Raw genomic sequence first — 20690 nt, 5'->3', positions numbered from 1 at the left:
ATGGAGAAAGAACTGAAAAGTGTGTGCAGTGTGTTTCCCCTACTATTCATTCAGTTCATCAGCATAATGTATTATAGTGAACGTGTTGGTGTTAACATGTGAAAACATACCACATGGGGTATGAAAATGTCAGCCCACCGCTCAGATAACATGACAGCAGCCTCAGAGCATAGTTAGGCCATTTTCTTTTTTTTTTGGTGTCGTTTTGCGAATCAAAGACACCAAGCAAAATAGACACTTCGCTGTTAACACCTATCCTTTATATACTGCTGCTCCCTGTGGAGGGGAGGAAAGGGGGAGAAAGGTGAGAGAATTGAGAGGGATGGATAAAAAGGGAACAAATTCATCTCCATTCGCTGTCAGTGTTTGAGAGCTTTGTGTCAACCCTTTGTAATATTTCATACAGGCCTTCAAGGAAAAGCACAGGCACACAAACAGGCATACATACACACACACACACATGTCAGCAACATGTGTAGAATCCCACAGAAGAAACATTTACACAGCTGTAAATGATAACTGAAGATTGGCTCCACCTGAATCGTTCTGACGCCTTCTCCCACTTTCTACCTCTCAGGCCTGTTTTCACCTCTCTCTGCATCGCCGGCTGCACCACAATCTGACGGCAATACATTGTAATTCCACTGCTGTCACGTCAGCAAAATGTCCGTCCCGTTAAATTACGATGTGAGGGAGAGAAGTAGCGGAGAGGATGGAGGAGATACCGGCATCCGTGTCCTCATCAAGGTGGATGTTAATGTATTTATTTAAATATGTCAGAGATCAGTGCATGTGAACATTAGAAAGGCGGAGAGTCAGCTACAAATGGTAGCAGGATCCACAAAGGACGGCTTCTGACTGGTGGTTAAAATGAGAAACGAGGGTGTGACTGCGCACACGCTAAACATAACAAACATAAAAGACACATGACATAATACATACATAAAACACATGGCAAAGACAGATTATCGAGAAGAGGCAGTAAAAAATCTACTGTAACTGAGATATTACCCCCCCACACACACACATCACAGGCTTTGAAATTATACCACACTATCTTCACGTAAAAGAGATTAATGAATATTTAAGTCTAAGCTGTAGCTCATTCATCAAACTGTATTCTCAGTTATTTAATGTTATAATATTCCATTTTATGGTGCTAAATCTTCTTCAAATCTTCTTTTAAAATGCCACATCCTCTATTAAAATGTATTTTGTTGATTTAATATTTCATGGGTAATAAGTAACGTATCTTTCTCCAAGTCAAAGATGAATTTGTTTATTTGATCTATTTTAACACTTGTCTGAACATTTCCTCGTAACTTTCTTCGTGTCAGATCTAAAACAGACCACCTGTCTGATCATCATAGCGCTTGTCAGGTTTGAGCTTATAAATCCATTTGTATCATGTGAAGACACCGAAGACGAACGCACATAAGAGTTCATGAAGGGAGATTGGTGTAATGAAGTTTGTAAGAGGATGTGCTGGAAGGTTTTTCACCCTGATATTAAAGTTCATTTTAAGCATACTGAGCCCTTTGAGCAGATATTTTGAATAACAAGTTAATACAGAAACAAAAGTTAGGAAAAGTTTTTGTGGAGCAACGTGGGCATCACACATACATTGATTTTCCCTCCAATCATTGCGCGAGCATGCTGCCGAGAGAAAAAAGTAATGAAAATGAATTAATTTAAAAATTCTTGCAGTAGGATCAAGATATTTTAAAGGATACTGTACTTTTTCTGTGAAGAAAGTTCTCCTTAATCTCATATACTGTAGCAACAGAGAATTTCATATTTGAACCAGTCCATCAATGGCTGATAGGTATCTACAGTGTTTATCATTATTTCTTATTCCTAAACTTTCAAAGTTCCATTTTTTTTCTTTTGCATTGTATATGTAACTGTCTACGATTCTGCTCCAGCCTAAGCAATCTTAATCTTGATGCATTTCTTGTCATTAGAGATTTCTACCAGGTAATGCCAGACACAGTTCTCATCAGAATCTCAGTCTAGTACCACACTATGTGAATTTCATTATGGTTTCAATCAAATTACCTCTCCGTGCAACTGGATAGTCGTACAACCATATAGAGCCTTTTAGTTGTAGACAAATTCAACTCCACACCACTCAGATGAGCAATGCTATCACCATTCTGTCATCACCGTATAAAGCCCACCCAGACAATTTGATTGCTAAGGTCAAATCTTTGCTGGGGCCTCATTGGTTCCCAACAGAGTGATTCCAGAAATGTATATCCTTACAAAAATGTTATGTGCCATTATTCTGATCATTGGTAGAATAATGCTGTCCACATAAACACATCAAATGGTAGATTCTACAGTAGTGTTACAGCTTAAAGTTAATAATTAGCATGTGGCTGCTTTTCACAAATTCAATTAATTAATGCTAATTCAAATCAAGATTTGTTAAAATCAAAATTAAATCATAGATGAACATTTTATACCAAAAAAACATCAATGACAGAAGGTGTACTTATTTAAATACAACTTACTGACATTTTGAATTATGCATTAGATTTAATATGCAGCTTATGCGTTCACATTTATATGCCCAGTCACTGCACCAAGCAAGGATTTATCCAGGGAAAAGTTGCCAGGGTCTACTAGGCACAAATGTACACCCTCCAACTTTTGGACCAGCAGGATAACATTCACACTTCACTGTGGCACGTCCAGTAAAAGAGCTGTCAGGATATGTAGTGTGAAAGAGACAGGTCTCTAGAGGCTATCAGCTGTTACATACTGTCAGCCTGATGGACCGCGAGTTTCAACACCGGCATCGCTATTAGGGTGACGAGACTTTCAGCTGGAAGCAAGAGGGAGCTGTGTTTCTTTTTCACCGATCTCTCTGACTTTCGGAGGTCATTTTCAACTTGTGTACTTTTCAACAACCACAGAGGAAGGGGAGCATAGTTTGTCACACATCTGCTGCAGACATGACAGTGACAGGCCGGAGTGAGCTCAAGCTCAGTCTGCCTAAAACGTCTGCTCTGAGACTCCTGAAATGATGCACACACCTGGCACCTTCCTTACAGGCCAATCACCTTCAGCTGGATACAAGTCAAGAGCACCATTAAACCAGCACCAGCATCTAATCCAATTTATTATTTCTTAACGCCTGATTATTCATCCATTATAATAGCAAGGGGAACACAATTCATTCATCAGAAGTTCCACATTTCTGGTTCGCTGCCAAAGTCAGTGAAACTCCCTGCTAAGGCTGAGGTGGTAGAGAGCAGGCAGGATACTTAAGTTCTGCATGTAAATGGAGTTTAAACACAGTAAACACCAAAAATAGACTCTTGAAACAATGACTGGATAATTGTTTGTGTTAATTGCTAAGAAGCCTTCGTGTTTACTGTGACAGCATTTCTGTGATGAAGAATTAATTACAGACTTCCCAACGCTCAAGGGAGAAACTAATGTTCCTTCAAAGGACAGATTTTGTAGGAACGGACCTTGAGTGATAAATATTTAAACAGTCAGCACTAATGAGTGTAAAAGAGTCAAATTACTAATGACCTTTCTTAGTTCTTATGTCTTTTCTTTTCTTGCAGACTGATGGACAGCTAAACGACTCCTTAGCGACTCTGTTCAAATCTGTGATATCTGTCTGCTTTATCTCTGCCAGGCTCTCTAAACCATTTGGAACACCTGAAAAACCCTCCAGTTGATCCCAGAGGAGAGTAAAGCACTTAACTCAGAAGTGTGCCATTTATTTTAAATCAGAGCACATAATAAGACTAAAAGATGTGAATAAATCCTAACTGAACAGTCAGCTGCCGAAGATTGTGAAATATTTTGTTAAGCTGTGCAGAGAGGGCTATCATTTTCTTTTTTTTTATCAGTTGCTGTTGTCACGTATAAGATGAAAGGTTTGAACATAACGCTAGCTCCAGACATACCATTATAATTAATAACACTATCAGTGCCTTACAGGACACTGAAGGGCACAGCAGCAGTTCACAGACATCCAATAACAGCCAGTGAGTTAGTAATTCTCTCCACAGTCCAAAATAATAGGAGCCCGTAGGGATTAAACCTCATTCATACACAGACTCGACACATTCTCTTACTGTCTGTCTCTCTTCTTTTCTTCTTTATTGTATCATTTTAAGTGAGCTAAATACAAGCTTGTGCTTCTCCTCTGTAAACGTTGTCAAAGCCTCAATTAAGAGGCATAACTCAAAAGCTAAGAATTTTTCTATTTGCTACATTTTTTTTTCAGCTTCTTTTTCTGCATCTGTTTATTGACATCTGACTGGATAATTACCGTCACAAGCTGTTAATCTCAGCAAACCTACTCCTAATATTTGTACAGTGGTGGTACGTGAAAACAGATAGTTAATAATAAATAATTTAGTACCATCACTTTTCTGGTTATTTGATTAACATTTCCACTTGATCTTGATGGAAACTAATTGCTGTTTAATCACACATCACATGATGTCACCCAGCTTTCCTCTGATCCAAATTCTCCTGTCACTCTTTAGTTCAGTCACTTTTTTAGTATAGTCCACTGGCTCCAAGTCTGGCTTAAATATGCTTGTTTTGTGTGTGCATGTCATTTAAAGTGTTCCACATTCAATGATGGCACTGCGCAGCCAAGGACACGATTACCATAGCAACAAGCATAGATAATGCCGTGGTCAGGGCCGTTGTGTATTTGTTGTTTGGCGGTTTGGATCTCAACCAGAAGGCAAATAATTCCTTCCTTTATTCATTACCATTCCTCTCATTTCGCAGCTCCTCCGCAGAATGGCATGGCACACTGACACGTTTACCATAGTTGCTAATGTGGCCTTTCACAATACTGTGCTGTGCAAGCTCTCGTCAGGCAACGTACAGTAACAGAGCTGACACCAACAACTCTTCTGCCAAATTAGCTGAGCGTGAATTAGCTCATGCAGAAGCTTGCCCAGTTTCACAAATCCTTTATGTTTTGTTTTGTTTTGCTTTTTACTGCGAAACACATCGAAACAGCATCTTCAGGAATTTGCTGTTGTTGCTCTTGACACCTGTTTTTTCCCCAACATAATACACCTCCCTCTTTTCTCTTTCTTTCTTTCCTACTGAGCCGAAATCAATATATATCACCCAGCCTTCCTCATATATATATATATACATATATATATATATAATATATATATATATATATCTATATATATATATCTATATATGTATATATCTATATATGTATATATATATCTATATATGTATATATATATATATATATATATATCTATATATATATCTATATATATATATATATCTATATATCTATATATATATATATATATATATCTATATATATATATCTATATATATATATATATATATATATTGATTATATATATATTATATATAAATACATTTAAATATTATTTCTATTAATTATATTTCAATATATAATCTCTTTTCTTTATCTATATTATCTATATCGAATATATATATACATATTATATATATATATATACATATATATATATATATGTATGTTATGGATTTGCTATGATTATGTAGTATTGTATATCGCACTTTTTCATAAAGGCTAAACCTGTTGAACACATGGGCAAGAGTTGATGTACACTCTCGACAGGTCAGCAGTCCATTGCAGGGCCAACACACAGACAAACACACTCACACTCACCCCTACAGTCAATTTAGGGTCACCAATTAGCCAAATGGGCATGACTTTGGAGGTGGGTACCCGGAGAAAACCCACGCAGACATAGGGAGACTCTACCCAGAAAGGCCTGACTGGGCTGCTGGCCCGGCTGGGCCGCCCTATGTATGTGTGTATATATATATATTATACACACACAACAGGTCCTGTTGGTGCCCCAAGACAGAACTACTCAGTCACCACTTTAGCCTCTGTTAAGTGGTAGCAAAACACAGTAGAGAGCTCCAGCCTGTTCTCTGTGTATTTGCTCAGTGACCTGAGAACACATGGCCAGCTGCTGTTAAAGGGCCACACACATAATCACACAACTGGGGTCACTTCAGGTAGACGCTCGCTGTGTAACACATCGCAGTCACTATTAAAAGGTTGTCCTATTGTCCAAAAATAAATAAATAAATAAATAAACAGGAGGCAAATGCCATTGTGCCATTCTTCAGAATCAATTCTACACATGAAAAACCAGACCTCTGATCCAAAATGAGGACAGGAAAGGTATGGATAAACAAAGTCAATCCACTTCTAGATCCTGTGCCAAAAGTAAGAAAACCTTATTCTGATATTTGTGAAACTGTTAATGTCCAAATATCATGCTTTGGTCAAGATAGACTGTATTTGAAAAGCATATGTAGACACAATGACATCATCAGCTATTTTTTTGTGCGGTCATGTGGTTTTCATTGCCACTGTTTTTTTTTTACAACTGTTTTCTCTTTAAGGATTAATCACTCAACAATGAGTCAGAGTGTTATTATGTAAATGATTAGTTGTCTTATTTGGATTTTTCTGATTTGCATGCTATATGGTATCCATAACTGCTGGGGACGAGGGTCTGCTGCTGGGTCAAACTCTGAACTGCTGATTCTGGAGCAGCAGAGCATAAAGGTTTATTGTTCCATTATGTTCCATAATTTTTGAAACATTAAATATTACTTTTTGTGGTATTTTTTGTGTATTGATCTTCCTCTTGCCTTCCTCTGCCTGCTGGTGTTCGCTCGCTCACGCTTACTTAATTCACGTCATGAGGAAGAACGAACTGTGGACCAAACCATTTTTTAGAAGGGACCAAAGGATGTTATGTTATGTATGTTATGCTGATCAGTTGGTCTAAAGTTTATTCATTCTACAGTAGATGATCATTGTGGTTGAAAAAACATTTGAGCTATGAATATTCAGTTGAGATGAAAACAAGACATAAACACTTCCTTCGCTTCTGCTCCTCATTTAGTCCTCATGTTCTCTAGGCTGAACATTCAGTCAGAGTGGTCTCTCTCATCAACTTGTTTCGCCAACTGATAAACTGCCAACAAGGGTCTGACTAGTGTCAACTGTGTTTTTTCAACACAATGTTGGGTCGAGGTTTAAACAATGTGGTGTTTGTTTATGATATCGGGCCTTCTCTTCTTTTTTTGGCACACCATATTCTTGATACATAAAATGCCCCGTTGGTCTTGGGTTTATGGGACATGAACCATTACTCAACGTGAGATTATGGTATAAATACCATACTGTATGTCTAATGACAGTAGTACAAAAAATACTGTACAGGGCAGACACAAGATATTGCAACTCAAAAAATGAAAATGTTATTTGAATCAGACTGGAAATATTAGATACTGAAAAATTATGAATCTGTAGATTTTCTGCTTGTGAAGTGAGTTAACCTATAAGAAATTCAAATGGTAAAGCCTTCAATATTAAATGACAGCAGCTACAGTGGATGCAAAATTGAGATTATGGTATTGCAGATCTTGTCGCTGTTCCTTTGGGACAAATTGTAGGCCCGCTTTAGCAGCAGAGATAAAAAAGAAGATAAGTCACAGGCTGAAAAGTCAGTGCCTCAGCAAATCTAACTAACGGAGCTTATGGTGGGCCCTGTTAGAGAACAGGGTATGTAGGAAAGTACAGCATTTTGATGCTTCATGCAAGTCTGCGAGTGTGTCTAATGATTTATTAATAGATCTTATATTAGGTCAAGCAGTCAAGTCAAGAATCCTAATGCATAACTTTATCAATTACACCTATATCATGCCGCACCTCTTCAGCTTTTCTATTCATACCCTCAGTTCCTCTCTTACATGCATATTCTTCTCCTCCTCCTCTGTAAGTAACGCACACACAGAGACTTAAGCCCATCAAGGAAACATCACAAAAATTACTGCAACGCTAATTCATTTCAAATGCTTCCAAGCTAGGAACTGATTCAGAGCTCATTATCACAACACAGTGGTTTAGGAAAGAGGACATAAGAGACAAGTTGCACCCTGGTGGCTCAGGCTGTAAGAGTACACTGAGTAGTCACCCCTCAATGAGGCCTCTGAATCCTTTCATGAGAGTCATCTCATTTCATTTTCCTCTCTCTCTCTTGTGCATCCACTTCACCCATGTGATTGATGCAATGGAAATGTTGAGTATTCAGTTTGAAAGTAAAAGGAATTGTTTTAAGTTCAATAATCTCTTGTCCCAAGGCTGGTGGGAGATCGCTACAACGCACTGAAGGAATAGACCGGTGAACCTTTTGTTTTTGCTGCGCTGTCAGAATAAAATGCAAAGCATGTGTCCATAAATCCAGCATGATTCAGGATCTCACTGCTGTATTTAGATGTGTAGGAATGAATCCACACAATCCACACAACTGATTCACACATGCTCAAACTGCTCCACTGCTCTGCAGCGGTCAGAATTTATTCAAATTTAAACGATTTCTACTCAAGCTCCAAGCTTGCTTTGGGCACGAGTAAACAATGCATCACATCAATCACTAAATTAATAAGCTAAACATATTTGATGCAGTTAATATATAATAACACTTACAATACCATCGCCACAGAGACTGTCAATATTCATGTGCCTGAAGATTGTTCCTGTGAAAAACAAAAACAAGCACTATTTTGTTGCTTTAAAGTTCCTATATTAGGTCCCATATTCTACCTATTTTTGCTGAGCTAATGTAACTCTCCGATGGCCCCAGAATGTGTCTTTGAAGTTTCAGCTGGAGCTATTGCACAGGTCGTTCATTCTACCATGCCGATAAACCCCTGGCTAGCCCGGTAACAGACTCGTCTCTTTAAATACAGCTTTAAATGGAAATGAGTTGCTGAAGCGATCTTGCAGGTATCAGAGATACCGTGCTGGAAAACCAACATGACTGAACATAAAAACAAACACATTTGATCCAGTTAGGGGCTGTGCTCATCCCCTTATCATGATGTCTTTAGGAGGAACAAACTTGAATGGCTTAGTGTCTTTTCTTGTATTTGAGGGTTAACTACATGTTCAAAACAATGTAAAGGTGGATTTTAAGAGTAACCAATTTCATTCAGCAGTTACTCTCTACAAACCACAAAGAAATTAATGAATATTTCTTTTGTATGAGCCAGGTGCAAGGTTGACCCACTTCTCTAATATGTTGGAAAGAAATAAATAGTTAAAAAGCCTGACCCACTGCAGATTCTGTGGGTGCTTGTTTATCGGACTACACAGTGCTGTAAGAAGCATATGAAATAAAACACACACACAAAGTTAAACACCGAGAAGCCAACGCATCCTCAGCTGCCGTGCTTTCACCTACACTGCAGTGCCAGAGCAGATGGTGTGTGCAACCCCGGGTTCGCTTCCTGAAACAAAAAGAAAAGAAAAACAGAGAGAGGGGGAGAGAGAGATATGGAAGATGGAATGGGGGGGTGGAGAATGTATCTCGTCTCATACTGTCCGTCTCAAAGCATTACTGTCAGCGGAAAACAATGCAGCACGGAATTATTAGCACACACACTGGTATCTTCTCTCTGAGTCCTTTTTCGTTTGCATCTCTCTTCTCTTCTCGCTCCATCTCCTCCCTCTCTGTTCCTACACAGCAGCGGGTAGAAACTATCCCATCCTCATCTGTTGTCGTTAGTCATTTTCTCCGTCCTCTGCCTACTGAACATTTCATGTCAAAGTGACAGGAAGACTGCTCTGGCATATGGTTTGCTACCCTATAGAGGAAACTGTTGTGAGGGCAGTGTGCACAGATTCGTGCATGTGTTGTGTCCTGTATGTTAGGGTTGATTCCAGTTGCACACACCTAGGTCCAGACATGTTTGGACACAATTCTTGTTATTTCTGGTGTTTATCAAAACATACTGAAGCTACATGATGAATATGGACTAAAATTGTAGACGCTATGAAGTCTGGAACTCACGGACATCAACAAAGAGTGGGATTCTTACTCTCTTCGGTGGTTGTTTGTCCATCTTTCGGGTTTTAGTTTTGTCTTCAGCAAATGAAATCAGAAACATCATAAATAAACACCAGTGACCCGGTGGCACTGGAAGCCATGCATGGATCATCTGGCATTACCCTGTTTAACAGACCATGTTATATGTTTCAGATCATGTACCGTTCCTAGACTGCTCCATACTTTTTCTTCCCATCATTCTGAAACGTCTTAGTTTGTATTATATACTTAGTTAATCAGAGTTTCATCTGTCCAACGGCTGCTGTTCTAAGCTAAAGTAATATATATTCTGTCAGCATCCAAACAGCCTAACTGTATGTTCAGAAGGACAAACGCTCCATGACACCACTCACAGAATCCCAAAGAGTGTTTCTGAAGCTCAGTGTGGCTCCGACCGTCGCCATCTTATTTATGCTTGACACCATCTAACTCTAACTCTAAAAATGTTCAAAGACATGCAGTGGGAAGGTGGGTGACAGCTGGGCAGACAGCTAGCAAAATGTCAATGCCTTGCCTTTAATTAAGCATAACCCTAAGCCTGAAGTTAAAATTCACCCAAAGTACAACTGTCATCAAAAGAGAAAAGGGCTGTAGAGTCCAAAAGCGTTGATAGACCAGAAAGTAATTTGGGGAACTGCTGTTTTTAGCATTCTGCATAATTTTTCAGCTCTAGGGGTTGTTACTTGAGCTCACTTTGTACCTGAACTCAATATCCACAGAGGGAAGAGCCCCTTGAACTAAAATCACCAAAACTCATGGATGCAACTTCAGTCTTGCTGTTCTCTTCACCATCCAGGCTACACCTGTCTGTATAATCTAAATACTTCCCATATATATTCTTTACTCACTCCTTGACACTTGTACTGATGTATGACTATACAGTATAATGCTATACAATCCTGGCACACACACTAGCATCCTCATGGCATCACTGTTGCCATGTTGCACTGTTTACATCTCCATACATCATGGCATTAACAGTATTCTCCATTCACAACACTGTGAATAAAGTTATGCCATAAACAGTATTTATGATATTATCTTTGAAAACCTCCCTGTGCCAAAAGTCTTTTGCACTTTACAATCCATCAAATCATCATGAGCATTGGTGCAGCGCCAGAGTTTAAATAGCTACTCTCTCCAGTTCCATCAGCTGATTAACAACAACGTGTCAAGCAAGAACATGTCACTCAAATTCATTTTAAGTGGTTGCAACAACCGGCATCAAAGTATTGTCAGAATTGTTGCCAGCCATGTCTGCTTTCAAGGCAGATCAGTCAATACCCTGTCGAACCTTGTCAGGACGTGTCATCACATATCTCACGAGCAGACATGAGCCTGTTAATATTCTTAAGTTCACTTCATAAAGTACGTCAGTTCTTGCCAGCAGAACACAGCTGACACGTCAGCAAACTCCGTGTTCCTTTATGAGAAGTTTAAGGACAGTCTTCCAGGACTTTTTGAATGCCCTTGCTTCTTTAATCTGAATCAGTTTAAATGCACCTGCCAGTTGTAGCTCAGTAAATCTGTATGGTTTAACTTCCCATAATATTTTGATCAGGGGTATTCAATGCACAGTGACGTACAACACTGAGCTACAAGATGCGCACTGTTCACCTGTCTCCCTGCTCCCATTACTGGTAAAGCAGTATCATAGAATACTTATATTACACATTGTCTAGACTCCTTGAGAGTCTAGACAATGTGTAATGTAAGTCTAGTCTTGATTGGTGTCATAATAGCCCTATCATAATGCCCGAGATGCAATTTCTAATGGGCTGCTTGATAAATTAGAAAGAAACCACATCCTTATGTCACATCGAGTGCACGTTCATTCTTTATAGAAGGTACTGTATGTTTCATGCTGGATCTTGTGTTGATATTCAGGTTTTCACTGTGTTGCCATGGTCAACAATCCAGGAGTCAAGGACACTCATATTTCCATTTATAGCAAAGTAGCAGTTGAGTATGTAAAGCTGAGAAACATCTAAGCATCCACTGTGAAATCTAGATGTATAAAAATGAGGTTTCTGAGATCACATTTTCAGTCTTCTGTGTGTGTAAGAATTATTTGACACCTTTTATCCACGTTAAAAATAAAAAATGAGCTAGAAAAATCATTCTGGCAATAGAAACAACTGAGTGAAAAATGTATTTGCCTGCAAGTCTCGCAAAAACAACTTTGCATCAGTAACCCATCTTGCCACAGTCTGAGTATGACAAGTACAAGCCACAACATAACAGAAGTCCCGGAACAACTCCGAAATGTACCTACTGCAGCAAAACTGCTGCCATATCGAGGTCTGATAGAATCTGCTTTGATGCTGAAAGTTCTCGGGGAATATTAACTCCACAACATCATAAATAGTTAGCACTCTGCAGGCTGAAGGTACTCAGACAGTCACTGTCACTGTCTCATCTCTACACACACACACACATGCAAAATAACAGTATTCACAGGTATTTTGACACGTACACACACACACACACACTCCAGTCTACTTTGGACGCGATCTGCAGGGCTCGGGAAAAAACTAATGGCACCGCATTTTACATAAGATTCACGGCTTCAGGCTATGAGAGTCAAAAAACACAAGTCAGCTGAGCAGCCGCACTGCTGAGGTCAAATCCGACTCAGACGCTCTGCCCACACTGCAGAACTGTCTCACCAAACCACACACAGAGGCGGAGGGAAGAGAGGTACAAGTGTTTATGCGTGTGGGAGAGGAGCTGGAGAACGATCTTCCATTCATGGCATTCGAAAGCGTCAGTATTTCTGCATTTGTGAGGAAAAAGGGGGAAGCGAAGTAGGTGAAAACGAAGCGTGGCGATGGAAAAAAGGAGTGACAGAACAGATACAGACGAACTTGTAAGAACAGCCGGTAAACGCTCACTATGTCGCCGACAGCATGTATTCATAAATCCTTTAATTGTGACATCCACTTTGAATGAGCAGCTTCTGTGTCTCACTGATCATCCTGGAGACTGGGGATCAGATTTGAAATGTGCAGCGCCAAGTTCGCTGACAACACAGAACAGGCTTGGCAGAAGGTAATTCAGATGGTGCTGGCAATGGCTTTATGAAAAGACACAATATGATTTCAACAACGGGCACGAGGGAGGGAGATGTAGTAGATCTTAATAAAGATTAAAATCAGTTTTGTGTTTTCCATGAAGAAGGATCAAATTCTCTTGGTTGAAATATAAGAAGGGCTAGGAGACATGATGTTAATAGGTAAAGATATTTTCAGACATTCATATTCACCGCACTATAGAAAATGTATGATAAATTCTGATTAACAGAATAGAATTGTTGTAAATCACCTTTTGTAGTTAGGTCACATCAGTATGAAGGATTTTCTTTGTTATTCATTTCTTAAAAATGTTAAAACATCAGAAAGAAAAAAAACAGTAAAAAAGTTTCTCTTGAAGCATCAGACTTGTAGATGTGGAAAATTCAGTTCGGATCAAAAAACTGCAGCTGAAGAATATAATGAAAGAACAGTGAAGGTTTTTGCTGATGAGTGGATAAGGGAGAGAATATAAACCAAAAGAATGAGGCGCACAGCTGCACGGTCAAATGTGGAGGGACCTTCTCCTTTCAGCCACTAAACCCCACACATTATGCACACACACACACACACACACACGCACACACACACCTGTACTTCATGCCCGTGTGTTTCCCCGTAGACTCCTTGAGGGAGATGTGGCGCGGGGTGAAGGAGCCGAAGCTGCGGGCGATGATGGCCACGGTGCGGAACTTGGCCCTGGCTTGGTTGACCACGTTGGGGCTGGTGGCGCTCTGCTTGCTGTGGTCCCCATTCCCCCTCTTCAGGTTGTGGTCCGTGCAGGCGATGGACACCTGCATGGCTGAGCTTCGGTCGAGGGAGCGAGACGCAGAGGAGGAAGTGCAGGTGGGACAGGAGGAGGGGAAACAGAGGCTGGCGGGGGGGGAAACCTGAAGTCTTGATTCCGCGCCTTCGTTTGCACAGGGTCCTCGTTCAGTTTGTTTTGACGTTCCTTTCTCTGCCCCGAGTAGATTAAGTCTTCAGTTGATCACTTTCAAAAGCTGAGTCTCCATGAGCATCACTTTACTCTGAGAAGCAAAATAAAACCGACAAAAGCTTTTTCTTTATCTGTGTGTGCTCACATTAAGTCTTCCATTTAAAGCAGGAGAAGGACAGAAGAGCAGGGACTCCTCACTTCTTTGAGGGATCCTCAGTTCATCCCCCCGCTGGTTTTCTCTCCTTCAGAGCTTCTGATTAGGTCTTGTTCTTTCGTTCCTAACAAGCTGCGGAATGACAGAAGAGGTGGAGAAGAGAGTGGCACTGGAAGGCAAGACAGAAGCAGAGCTGTGACCCAGGCGCTGTGTTCTGCCGGGTATGACTGAGGGAGGAGAGCACGGACGATAGAACGAGAGAGACAGAGAGAGAGAGAGAGGGGAGGGGGTGAAGGAGGAGGGGACAGGGTCAGAGAATGGATAAGGAGACGGAGAAAGAGAGGAGGGCGGAAACAAATGGGGAGTCGCTCTTAGGTCCCGGTGAAGGTGCACCTCCTCACTCATCAGTACTTTCCCCCGTGTTGTCACTTCTTCTCCTCTCTCCTCTTCAGCGCTCCCTCCGTCCCAGCCGCGACGTTAATGTGTGTCACTAATGTGCTTGTGCCCCAGTTTCCCCCTCTTTATCCACCCCCCTCTTCGCCCGGCTCCCTCGTTTCCCCAATATGTGCTCTCTATCCGTTCCAGCTCTTTTTGTCTTCTTCCTGTTGTTTTTGTGTTGCTCAGCAGGGCAGCCTCTGCATCGACAGAGCACCTTCGGGGAACTGAGAGGCATGTGGTGCAACACACCGCTCTCTCTCTCTCTCTCTCTCTCTCTCTCCCTCACTCGCTCATTTACTCCCACTCCCTTTCAGCGTCTCTCTTTAGCTCCCACTCTACCTTCTATTTCCTCACCTGTCACACATCTTTGAAGGCTCCTTTCTCTTTCTCCTGAAATGTCCGCACAGTAGAGCTTTTAATCCCTCTGCACTCCACACAGTATTGTCTCTGTGCTATCCCTTCTTCTTCCCCCTTTTTCTGTCTTGTTGACTGATGATAAATGTAATCGTAGTAGTAATATGAACCCTTGAAATTAGTGTATTAAATTGGTCTTGTTCTGAAACCAACATATTTCTCAGATACAATAGTTACTGGAAGTTACAACCCGCATGGGCAGCTTCAAAGTGAACCAGAGGAGGATGGATGGATGAGATGGGGGAGGTGTGTAGCAGGGAATCAGAAGAAAGGAAAGGACAGAGAAGATCTGGCATGACAGACCTGAGAATAGAGGGAATTACTGCATTCGGGAGTGTTTAATTGCAACGCATTCAATTGCGTCTGGCTTGGTGTGTGCGCAATAAGGTGTTAATGTTGTGCACTTTCCAGTGGTTCTGTAAGGGGAGTCAAGCGGAGGTAAATGGAACATTTTGCTGCAGGGTCTCTTAACGCTCTCCTTGTGTGTATAGATGTGTTTGTGTGTGCGCATGGAAGGACGCGCACACACCGAGTGGATGAGCACATGTGGTGTAAATGTCAGCACTGCAGTTTTTATACATGAAAGTGTTTGGCCAGAACACACACACCATATGATTATCAGGACAGAATATACGTAGTGTTTATACAGTATTGATGTTCTACATTCTGGTGCTGAAAAAGTGTCGAAAACTCCAGCCAAATCTGAGAGAGCTTCCAGCAAATTGGCGAAGCCATTCTCTCTCGCTCAGCTCCAACAGTCACCTTATATATGGTTCTCATCCCCATGAACCCCCATTCACAAACAAAGAACACTTACCTCCTTACGTCTACTTAGTTTTACGAGCTGACATCTGGTATAAAAAAAAAACTCTTGACCTTTAAACTTTGTACACACTTCGCAAACCCCAAAAACAGGAAAAGGGGACAGAAGAGAAAAACAGGAAGATAATATACTACATTTGGTTAGTGTGGCTATTAGCATTATCACTAGCTGCAGATGCTTTTACTGTAATTGCAAGTAAATGTCACAGGTTGACACACATGGAAAAAAAGGACTGTAGTAATAGTAATTTATATACAAGTGGATGTGACTCAGATGCCACACTAACTGCATGCTTATCCCTGTGGCTCTTCTCTTTCAATCAGGAGGAGGAGGCACAGAACCAAAGGACAAGAAATGTAACAAAACTATAACTCTATCCTGGTAACCCCTACCCCCTAACCCTACCCCCTACCCCTAACCTGTGCTCATGCAATACCCATACTTTATTACAGATAACAAAATAATAATTTATATTATACCTTCCTTTGAGGAGCATCTTAAAGACACTTGATGCATCTCAGTGGGTTAAGGATGATTTTTAACAACTTCTGTCTGAAGTGGAGATTTATGGCTTAGAGTGAAAAGTCTACTGTGTGGACCCCCTCAAAATTCACACATGACACTATGGCTATTTATCCTAGATGTGACAGTAAGTCAGACTTTTATACTGCCCAGTGCTTTAGTGTGTTAAACCAATGGTGGTCCTATAAGTGTTGGTACTTTCTAAGCAGTGCTAGTTCTACTTCAATGGACTAATACTCTAAGATAGTCAGGACAGTATATAAAATACTTCCTTAATATCAACACGATATCACTGTTTATTTACCTCAAAATACCCCGGTGCTTCCTTGAAACTGAAAACTTCCAATTCCCTAAATCCCTTCTGAAGACTTCTGAAGGCAGCAGGAGAGATATTGCAAATCTGATACAACCAGTGCCACATCGAGCACAACTTATATTGGTTTTATCTTTATGAGTGACATAAGGGACGATCTTATAGCCGGGACTCTTTAGCATATTGATTTCTCACCGTAATTGGAGCACATTCCATTGACTATTACATTGACAAATTCTGTCCACAGAGTAGGTGTCTCCAGGATTACGTTTTACTATTAAGTTACAATGTAATCGCACTCTACTGCTGCTGGCAACCAGGCTGCTCCAGGGTAAAATCATTCAACACTACACACCATGTATGTCCTTCACAACTCAATATACCATGTCAGATTATAGCAGCTCATCAATCCTGAAAGACACTGTCACCTTGGCAGCTATCATTTAACAAAAGTAACATATTGTATTACTGTGTTATTTTCGAAGTGCATGAGTGCGCTTTTACAGCAAGATCCAGAAAACACGTGGACAAATACAGTCAAATGAACAATTCATCAACATCTTTATCATTCTGTCAATAATGTACAATGTTGATTAAAAAAAATAAAGAAATGTCAGACAGTGTCTTATAATTATCAAATGGTGGACATTTAACTGTACATCTATGTAGTTTGTATGCTATTGACACGGTGGCCAGGAGCAATAAATTCTCGAGGTTAAGCCTCAGGGTTATATTGAACATTTCCGACACTGAGGCTGTGACCAGTCTCATCATTATGGGGGAATATGAATGCAGGTAAAATGAAAGTATGTATGTGTATGTATTTGTTCATACATTATCCATAAACGTGACATGATAAATTCATTCATTCCGGCCCCATTACTGGAACTCCTCCTGATAAACCGACCTTGTCTAAATGGGCTTTGGAATCACTCTTGTGACAAAGTAGCCCCTGGAAACCAAGGCCAGAGCTGACGGGTGGGTGTTGGTCATATCTGACTATGACTGGTTTGGAAATAGTGCTTTGTTATAAGCAGTTGTATTTCAGTTATTTGATTTCCACTGCTTAGAGGTCCATTGTTTGATCCTGCATCAGCTCTGTTCTGCAAACCCATTTCAGTTTAAAAACTGACGCCACCTCCACCATTACTCTCAACTTAGTAAAATAGATGTACACGGCTTCAGATCAATCTCACACCAAACGCTAAAGGAGCACATTCCAGATCAATCCTGCCCTGCACCTTGGGGAAGAATCCCAAACAGTCGCACGCATGGAACCGGAGCTCGCTTTAATCTTCTTTACTCTAACAAGGAGAGGGAAAGTGCTGCGTTAAAAGGGACTGTGGTCACAAAGTGCAATGTGTGATGGAGTGAGTGCATCACACAGGGCACAGACACACAATTGTGATTGTGTTAAGGGAGACTGTGCTGCATATCTGTCTCCAGCAGTCAGTGTCAAAATAAAGGCAGCTGAATAAAATCCAGAGCAAGTGGGTATGCACTTGTATAAACTCTAAACACACTGAGCCTGTTGAAATGAAGGTTATCACATTTGTGGGCCTGACTAATATGATATTCAAGCTGTGAATCACTGCAGTGACCTACACATTATATCATTTCAGTCAGACGGGTCAGCAGGGACCGGCCTCCATAAAACACACATGGGCCATTTGTTCCAAGACCTTATTGGAAAGCACAGTAACGTTTTATTGTTCAGTGACCTCAAGCAGTTGAGTGAGTTGGCAGTGGCCAGACAAGACACGTCAGGTGATGCCGTTACAGAACCAGAACTAGTCTAATTACGGAGGAGGTCAGGGTGGATCGATGGGTCAACAAACAACAAATCATTGGGCTTTAACACGGGGGGGTGGAGTTGGTTCCTTGTTTCAATAGGCACTACAATCTGTCTTTTCATCGGAAAATACCTAATAGACCCTGCATTGTGTTTTTTTTACTATTATAACTATGACCACAAAGTCCTCAAATCATCCTCACATAACTGTAAAAGGAAGAGGGGCAAATGTTGGGTCAATGAGAATCATGTAGAACTAGTGGAAATGAGTCAGGTCGTCTCAGCCAATAACAGTCAGAGTAGATCATTAGTCAGCATGTAAATGTCACTTATAGTGTGCTGTGGGAATTTAAGGCGCATGAGACATAAAATAATTTGTGTCAGACTGCAAATGCATACCACTAAAACAGCTCTATCAACACTATTATAGCTTGGGATCCCTTTTTTGTATGACTCTTTGCAGGTGTATCCCATAATGGCTCATGTACTGCAGAAGTGTGTGGAATTTTTAGAAGCAACTAACTAACCAAGTGTCAGAGTGACTTACAATATCTACTGGCTACGGCTAAAAATAATATCTTGTGGGTTTAAAATACGCCCCGATTCCTTTGATCTATTAATCAGGCTGCACATTATTTCAGCCCTTTTCACTATTTTTCTGATTATCATCTGTGTTGTGTTTTTGTTTTCCCAGCAGTTGCCCCTTAAGCAGCAAGTGATGACACACTCATAACTCTGAGCGCAAGGCAGTAAGTGTGTCCTACTTTTGCACCTGTGTGTGTGTATTAGTTTGTTGTGTTCATCCAAGGTTATGAGCTTTGTCAGCAAAAGCCCACGCACTGCATACCGAAAATCCCCATGGGATGTTACCTCACGCTACGGGAGAGCGTGTATAGTAGAAGTGGGGATCCTCGGCAATCTTATTGTTTGATTTGACTCAAGCACTGAGTGTTGCGTTTCAATTCAGAATCAATTTTCAATTCAGAGTCAATCTTGTTTGACAAAGAGAAACAGACCAGTGCGCTGTGTTCCAAACCTCTGCACCTGTCCTTCGCCCACTGAGCTGCAAATGAAATACAATCTACAATTGATGGTCGTTGTCTGACTAAAAAGCAAACAGAAGCTGGTCTGTGTGTCACATTTAAATATTCAAAATAATATACTTTAAATATATTTAAATAAATGGCTATATTTAAATAATTAAATATGCATCACCGTGTTTGACTATGTCAGTTGTGCAACATTTTAAATAATATAACTGCATTCCCAGTTTCATCATCGCAAACACTGACGTAAAGATGAGGTCTTTTGTGTTGAAAGTTATCATTAGGTAAAAGTTATAGTTTTATTTCTTCATTCACAGATTTTGCGTTAAAATATTTTATTATGAGAAAATGTTTGAACAAAAGATAAATGGCAAAACATCTACTACTCATGAAATCATACAGATTAATTATCTGTTTCCATACTGAAATGTCTTTATGCACCACTATCCTATCCCACAAGTTTGTTGCATGCAGGTGCTTTTCATGAAGGTGTGCTGATTTATGTTATTTACCACCGAAGGACATTTACAATGGAGTTGTAAAGGACTCAGAAGATTATGAAGCAATGACACTGCTCGGTTTAACAGCATCCCAGACTGCACCGCCTCATATAAATATTCTTTCAATCTTGCTAAAGTGAAAAATCCATTTCCGTGTCAGATAAAAATATTTATATGTTGAAGAGCAAATGGTTCTATCCCAAAACACTTTTAATATGTCTTTATTATCGACATATTAAAGTTGTGATAATCACAGGTGATGGAAACCCAACTAACATGTTCAGTGCAGTACATACTATACGCTTCTCCCCTTGACTGAGGCTCTGCTCCGAGCGTCATGATGCAAGTGGACGCGGCGGCATCAGTGATGTGTGGCCTCCTTATGACTCTAAGCTACTCATGTCCTGCCCATAAGATGGACCGTTCTAACTAACGCGGACTGAACTATCGTGGCAGCTGTGGGGGAAGCTGCTACCAGTCAGATATGATGCCGCTGCTGCTGCTGTCAGGTCTGACTTCTTCGTGTCCTCATATTAGCACCAGAACTGCGTGCTAAGCAAAGCCTGAGTAGAACAAAGAACAAACTGTCGACGGAACTGCGTAGGAAAAGTTTAACGCCATGAAATGATATTGGGGTTAGAGCTTGTTTCAAAGGCTTATTTTAATCAGAGTGCCAAACATCCAGAGTGCCACCCCTTGGAGATTCAGGCACTTTAATAAGCTACTCCAGGTGTTACAACTTGGTTGGGAGCACAGT

The 20690-nt window shown here is 40.5% G+C and overlaps 1 protein-coding gene across 3 annotated transcripts in view; it reads right to left on the bottom strand.

The window, feature by feature from the left end:
* kcnab1a (potassium voltage-gated channel subfamily A regulatory beta subunit 1a) overlaps positions 1-20690 on the bottom strand; it is a 114575-nt gene that overhangs the window by 60332 nt on the left and 33553 nt on the right. Inside the window, exon 1 of one of the 3 annotated variants that reach the window (XM_047595012.1) lies at positions 13586-14566. The exons of the other annotated variants lie outside the window; for them this stretch is intronic. Coding sequence (XP_047450968.1) covers positions 13586-13794 — 209 coding nt within the window. The 5' untranslated portion in view covers positions 13795-14566. Of the gene's footprint in view, positions 1-13585; positions 14567-20690 lie in introns of those variants that run through there. 3 annotated transcript variants of the gene reach the window in all.

Source organism: Mugil cephalus, chromosome 9 (assembly GCF_022458985.1).
Source record: "Mugil cephalus isolate CIBA_MC_2020 chromosome 9, CIBA_Mcephalus_1.1, whole genome shotgun sequence".
NCBI classification, from domain to species: Eukaryota; Metazoa; Chordata; class Actinopteri; order Mugiliformes; family Mugilidae; genus Mugil; species Mugil cephalus.
Note: the sequence above shows the minus strand (reverse complement) of the source record. Positions and strands in the feature narration are given on the sequence as shown.